The sequence below is a fragment of the Arachis ipaensis genome, chromosome B03 (genome assembly GCF_000816755.2).
Source record: "Arachis ipaensis cultivar K30076 chromosome B03, Araip1.1, whole genome shotgun sequence".
Taxonomy (NCBI): Eukaryota; Viridiplantae; Streptophyta; class Magnoliopsida; order Fabales; family Fabaceae; genus Arachis; species Arachis ipaensis.
In genome coordinates this window covers 9,792,131-9,799,532 of record NC_029787.2, presented here as the reverse complement: position 1 = coordinate 9,799,532, position 7,402 = coordinate 9,792,131, and the positions used below count along the sequence as shown (strand labels likewise).

The 7,402-nt window shown below is 34.2% G+C and overlaps 2 protein-coding genes across 2 annotated transcripts; both read right to left on the bottom strand.

The window, feature by feature from the left end:
• LOC110269567 lies at positions 3,896–4,798 on the bottom strand. The gene is made up of 2 exons (XM_021117516.1): positions 4,343–4,798; positions 3,896–4,231 (listed from the first exon to the last, which is right to left on the bottom strand). The coding sequence occupies exons 1-2, from the start codon at positions 4,500–4,502 to the stop codon at positions 4,083–4,085; spliced, it is 309 nt and encodes a 102-aa protein (XP_020973175.1). The 5' UTR covers positions 4,503–4,798; the 3' UTR covers positions 3,896–4,082.
• Positions 4,977–7,100, bottom strand: LOC110269357. The gene is made up of 3 exons (XM_021117146.1): positions 7,054–7,100; positions 5,803–6,711; positions 4,977–5,721 (listed from the first exon to the last, which is right to left on the bottom strand). The coding sequence occupies exons 1-3, from the start codon at positions 7,098–7,100 to the stop codon at positions 4,977–4,979; spliced, it is 1,701 nt and encodes a 566-aa protein (XP_020972805.1).

Here is a 7,402-nt window from a genome sequence, read left to right as displayed (position 1 = left end):
GTGTTGATTCTTTATTATTGTGAACTTTGATTATTGTGAATTTAGGGATGTGGTTGTTGATTTTGATTATTAGAATTCTGATTAAGGTTGTGGGTGTTGATTCTTTATTATTGTGAACTTTGATTATTGTGAATTTAGAGATGTTAAATTGTTGATGCGTTTGGTGTTTACTGATTTTTTTGCTAATTTGTTTAGTTGATTATTGTTTTGTTCAGTGTAATGTTTAGTTGATTATTGTTTTATTCTTCATGCATTATTATAAGGTTTCTATCTTTATGATTGAGGAGCATACAAGAATGGAAATTGAAGCTCAAAATCATGTTGCTTCTGCTGAAAATCCTGCTGCTTCTGCTGAAAATCCTCCTGCTTCTGCTATTGATGCCGCCACAACTCCTGTTGAACCACAAGTTAATGAAGAAAACAAGGATACAAACATTGAGAATCCAGAAGCTGCTCGTAGGGAAAAAAATCGTATGTTTGGCAGTATTTTACTCAACTTCCGTTAACTGAGACAAAGGGACTGCACCAAGCTAAATGTAATCATTGCCAGAAAAAATACGGTTGTCATCCTACTAAACATGGCACAAATTCTCTAAATAAGCATTTGAAGAGTGCTCATAAGTGGATATTTACTAAAGCGGAGAAGAAGGGGACACTTCATGGCTACATGCCCAAAATTGAGGAAGAAGAAGATCTATGCAAGGCTTTTAAGGGTTATAACTTAGAAGATTGTAAGAAGTTTGTAACTAAGTTTGTTGTACTTGATGAAATACCGTTTAAAGTTGTTGAGGGGATTGGGTTTCGTAAGATGTTAAATCGATTTGAGCCAAGATTTACGGTACCATCTAGGATGACAGTTTCAAGAGATTGCTTTCAACTTTATTTAGATGAAAAGAAAAGGCTAAAAGAATGGTTGGCAAATTCATGTGCTCGGGTTTGTTTGACAACAGATTGCTGGACATCAAATCAAAATTATACTTATATGAGCTTGACTGCACATTTCGTTGATGAAGAATGGAAGTTACAAAAGAGAATTATAAATTTTTGTCAAATTGAGAACCACAAGGGTGACACTGTTGGAAGAGAAATCGAGAAATGCTTGAGAGAGTGGAGAATTGAAAAGGTTTTCACAATCACGGTAGATAATGCAAGTTTGAAAGATGGAGCTATTACTTATCTTCAAAGGAAATTAGGCGCAAGAGGTGGGTTGGTGTGTGGAGGAAAGTATATGCATGTGAGATGTTGTGCTCATGTTCTTAATTTGATAGTGAATGAAGGAATTAAAGAGCAACACACTTCAATTGAAAGCATTAGAAATGTTGTAAGGTATGTTAGGTCCTCTCCTCAAAGGACTAAAAAATTTAAAGATTGCATTGAGGCTGAATTAATTGAATATAAAAGTCTTGTGTGCTTGGATGTTCCAACTAGGTGGAATTCTACCTATCTAATGTTGGAACATGCTGAAAATTTTGAAAAAGCTTTTGATAGACTTTATGATCAAGAACCTGATTTTCTTAGATGGTTTGGAGAGGATAGTGGGAGAAAAAAGAAAATTGGTCCACCTATACCCCTTGATTGGCAGCATGTTAGGTTATTCATGGATTTTTTTAGAGTCTTCTATGAGATAACTTTGACTTTCTCATCTTCCTTGCATGTTACATCTAACATATGTTTTCATAAAATTGCATCTGTTACTTCTCAATTAACATCTTGGAGCCAAAATCAATCTGATTTGTTAGAAAGTATGGCATGCTCTATGAAACATAAATATGATAAATATTGGGGACCGGTTGACAAATTTAATCCATTGTTACTTGTTGCTGTTGTATTGGATCCTCGGTACAAACTAGATTATTTCTGTTGGTGTTTGGAGGATATTTATAACAAGGAAGTATCTACTAGCATGACTGGTGTTGTTAAACTCACATTAGATACATTGCATAAGTTTTATGAAAAAGAGGTTGTCGATGATAAAGGAAGGCTAGATGGTGGAAATTCAGCTAGTATTGTATTGGATGACAATATTAAAATCTCAGCTGGTGCCAAGGGCGTTTCTGAAAATCGAGTGACTATGTGGAAAAAACAAAAAAGAGAGAAGGCTAATGCAGATAGCAAGTCAGGTGTGGAGAGATATTTGGCCGAGGATACTGTGGAAGATGAGAATTTTAATATATTGACTTGGTGGAAAGTGAATGCTTCAAAATACAGGATTCTTTCTCTCATAGCCCGTGACATCTTGGGTATTCCGGTTTTAACTGTTGCTTCTGAATCATGTTTCAGCACCAGTGGACGTGTGCTTAATGTCTTCCGTAGCTCTTTGTCACCATTAATGGCTGAAGCTTTGATATGCACTCAAAGTTGGTTGTGCCCTTCTAAACAAGACATTGGAGATCAAGAGTTTGATCAATTTGATAACAGTCAGAAGATTGTTGAAGGTACATTTATGATATCTTTATTATTTTTGACTTATTTATTTCAAGTAATAATCTTTTATATGAAAAATGAGTAATTTTATATGTTTTGTAGGTTTCACTAATGCATCCACATCACAAGGAACAAGTTGACAACATTAATGGCTATTGATAGAGGATGATTATTCTTATGTATTGTAAACCTTAACATTTTATGCTTAGAATGCATAAGACTTTAGACTAATGCATATTATTGTGTTATTTGTATCGACTTAAATATTTAGTGTTATTACTTATTAGACAATATTAGTATTGAACTATTGATTGTGGTAATGCTTTGGTATTGATTGTGATCATGTTTTAATTTTGAAGGGTTGGTTCTTGTTAATGGCCCATGTGTTGGTTTCATCGGGTCTAGGGACGGGTTCGGGTCTAATAAATAGATCCAGTCTATTTTTCGGACTGAGTCTGGATCACCTCAAACCCGGCTTCACCCGGCCATGTGCACTCCTACTTGCAGTTACAAATGAGGGTTTATGTGGGGTAAATGACAAGCTAACCAAATTAGTTAGTGCCCAATGCTATATATATGGAAGATTATATCTGAACAATTTAGCTAACTAATTGCCAACTAGACTAATACCCGATTGCTAATTAAATATCTAGTAACTAACTCATTTACAAATGAAGAAAAAATAAAATATCAGCTAATCATATCATATAAGAGTGAGAAAGGATGAAACTTTCAAGAAGAATAATAAAATATATCTAGATTATCCGCTTTCCTAACTTTCAAATTCTGAACGAATTGCAACTAAATGGTGATGGCCAATTTTCTAATTTATAAAGTTGCATCACCTCCAAATAAACAATCTCTTATAATTCATTTCTCATTTCCTTTTTTGATATTTCATAAAAACAGCAAGAACAGTGAAAGATTATCAATAACAATAATTTCAGTACTAGTTCATTGAAATAACAATGTTCATCACTTGCTAACAAAATTTATCTCGTCCTGTGAAAAAAAAAACTCCAAAAAAAAAACATTAAGTATATCACAATAAATTGAAAGAATTAATGATAACATGGCAGTAACTAGAGAACTTAAAAGGAAATAATTAAATTAAAAAGATAGGTCGAAAAGACATTAGACTCAAAAAAATTTTGTAAACCCAATAAACAAGTTACAGAAAAAATGATCTAGACCATATGTCTAATCTCTCGTCAAAAGATAGTTAGTCAGAATCATCACTTGCAAAAAAAAAAAATCTCTTATTTATTTGTAAGACAAAATTAAAAAAATAATGTTAGACCAGAAAATTAATTTAAATTAGAGAAACAAATGATTCTTAAAGTAGTTCTAAGCATAGTTGTAAGAACCGGACCGGTAATCGAACCGGTCAGGTCACTGGTTCACTAGTTTATTGGTTCAACCGATAAATCGCTGGTTGAACCAGTAAAACCGGTTTCACATAAATAAAAAATATAAAATACTAAAAATAGTCATAAAATTAATAAATTCAAAATACATATCGTTAGTTCTTCACCAACATTTTAAAAACAACCAAGTTTCAAAGTCTAAATATAACTAATACAAAGATAAACATGAAAGTAGTTAGTACTAGTACATTAGTATCTTAATTAAACACAATATGGATAACAATTCATAAACTAAATCCAAGGAGTGATTTCAAAGTCGGCAAGTTGCTCTTCATCTGACAAATGTGGAGCTACATCCTGATTGGTTTCATTTTGATTTGCATTTTCCACAGAATTATTAGCTCCATCTTCATCCCGATCATCTTCCAAATCCAATTGATCTAGCATTATAGATAATGTTTCACAAATCAAGATAAAAAATAATATAAAACATGTTATAAGGCATACAAAAATCATAGTTGATCAAAATTCATAAATAAATAAAAGCATACCTAAATCATCTAAAGGTGATTGAAGAGACATATTTGCAAGATCATTTCGTAAAGCATCAATTTCTTCAGGAGTTAAAAATGGTGGTGAATCTTCCAGTATCCATTCCGAATGATCCTCAAATGCATCAAGACAAATTGGATCATAAACTTGGTTTCTCATTTGGTTCCTATGTTATCAATATATTTCGTTACTCATGTGATGATTAAGATTTTAAAATAATGCTTTCAACTTAAAACAATAAAAAAAGTACCTTTGTTGTAACCTTAAGTTGTAATGAACATAAACAAGATCATTAAGTTTTTGATGCTCTAACCGATTCCTCTTCTTTGAGTGAATGTGTTCAAAAATACTCCAGTTACGCTCACAACCTGAAGAGCTACAAGTCTGGCTTAAAACACGAATAGCCAACTTTTGCAAATTTGGGGCTCCACAACCATAAGATTCCCACCATTGATCTTAACATAAAAAAACAGATAAATAATTTATCACAATCATAATATCACATAAAAAAACAGATAAATAATTTATCACAATCATAATATCACATAAAAAAACAGATAAATAATTTATCACAATCATAATATCACATAAAAAAACAGATAAATAATTTATCACAATAGTAAAAGACCAAATTTATGAAGAAATTTCACCTGGCATAACAGTGCTTCGTTCACGTATTGCAGAGGGTCTTCCAAAATCTTTCTCAGCATTCTTAAAGATCCTCTTCTCACTTGTCAGCTTAGAATTCAATACAGGATCATCATAAGCATATTTCTCAATGACATCCAACAAGCCAGAAATCGTTTCTTTGTGCTTTTCAAATTCTCCAGCATTAAATCGAAAAGCTGGATTTAACCAATAACCAGCGGCATGAAGATTTTTCTTAAGTTGTGCATCCCAACGGGTATCCAAAATCTTCAAATAAGGATCAACAACCTTCTTTCTTTTCTGAAACCTCTTCACCATTTCTTCTCTAGCCTTATAAATAGCTTGATAAAGAAAACCCATGGCAGGTCTGTCTTCACTATCCACAATACGTAAAACACGAACAAGTGGCTCAGTAAGCTTAACAATATCAGTGCATTGACTCCAAAATTTAGAATCCAAGACTTGATCCACGAATTTCTTAGCTTTGGCTTCTTTGGAGTAAGCCGAGCTTGTAAATTCTCTAGAAGTAACCATAGCTCTCAAAGGATCCTTTTGAGCTAAAATACTTTGCAAAGCAATGAAATTAGTAGCAAACCGAGTTGGAGCTGGACGAAGTATTTCTCGTTTACCTGTGAACTTTTTCATCAAGTATAAAGTATGGCAATGATTATTGATATACTTCGTTATCATTGAAGCTTGTGACATAGTTTCACTCACTTCCTCTAACTTTCTAACATCTTTAAACATCAAATTAACACAATGTGCTGCACAAGGAGACTAATACAATCTAGGAAACTCCGATTCCAACAACCTTCTAGCAGCAACATAATTTGCAGCATTATCCGTCACTACATATACAACATTCTCAGGACCAACAAACAATACAACATCCCTAAACAACTTAAACAAATTTTCAGCAGTTTTTGAGATATTAGAAGCATCAACCGACTTTAGAAAAACAGTTCCTTTAGGACAATAAACTAAAAAATTAATCAAAGTACGCCTACAACGATCAGTCCATCCATCGGCCATAATAGTGCATCCAGTTTGCTTCCAAATCTCACGATAACCATCAATCATTTTCCTCACATCATCAACTAATTTACTCAACAAATACCTACGGACTCTTGGATAACTTGGCCCTTTATACCCTGCACCCATGCTTGCAATAGCATCAATCATTGGCTGATAGTAAGCTGAATTAACCGCATTAAATGGAACAGAGGCATCCACCATCCATTTCGCAATAGCAATATCACACTTCTCCACAATTTTTTTGCTTTGAAGAACGCTTTTGATAGTTGGTTGAGCTCCAGGTGTTGTTGTCGGTGGAAAATAGGATTGTAAACCTTTGACTTGTTTTCCTTTTCTAGAGTTAGGTGTTGGAACCCTGGATTTTTGTTGTTGTTGCATCTCATTACGTTCGATCTCGTCAAATTCTCTTTCAACATCATCACAAGCATTATAACTTTCGGCATATTGTTCTTGAGTTTTTCTTTTCTTGCTTCGAAGCTCTTCAATACTTTCATGGAATTGGTGTCTCACTGCAGCTGGCACCTTTCGACAAGACTCAACATCTCCTCCTTTTCCAGACAAATGAAGCTTAAACCGATGAATTCCTCCACCCCTAATAAGCTTCTCACAATATATGCATAGCAGAATTGTTTTTCCAGACTCCACAACTTGTTTACAATGACCCCATGCAGGATCGTTTTTTGCTCTATTATTGTTTTTTTGGGTTCCGATTGATGCATCAGCAGTTGATCATTGTTCTTGCGAAGATGGTGTTTCTGATGGTGTATTCGCAGCAGACATTCTAAAAGAATATGGAGTAGCAAAACCGCAAAATTATAAAACAATAACAATCCTAAATTAGTAAATTCCCTAGTTCCTATTCCCTATTCACCAAGACAGCAACCTTAAATGCTTAAATAGTTAAATTCCCTATTCAGCAAGACAAACATATTCATATTTCATAGATTCAAATCAAGCATATAATTCAACAGTTTCATATTTCCAGTACAAATCAACAAAACTAGTAAACAACAAATTTACAACTTACAAGTCAGCAAGGATATTCAGCTTAACAATTTCAACAAGCATATTCATATTCATAACAGCAAGTCAGCAAGAAGTGTAGAAACAAAGTAAGTTTTTCACAGAACAGAGCGGGTGTAATGCATTTTTCACAGAACAATCATTAAATTTAAACTTCTAGTGCAGAACAGAGCAGAAGTAGATTACAGAACTGGTCAACTGGAGCTTACCTGTTTCACAGAGTCACAGAGCAGAAGGGCGAGGCAACGGCGAGTTCGACTGGGCGAGGGCGACGGCGCTGGAACGGCGAGTTCGACTGGGCGACGGCGACGGCGCTGGAACGGCGAGTTCGACTGGGCGAGGGCGACGGCGAT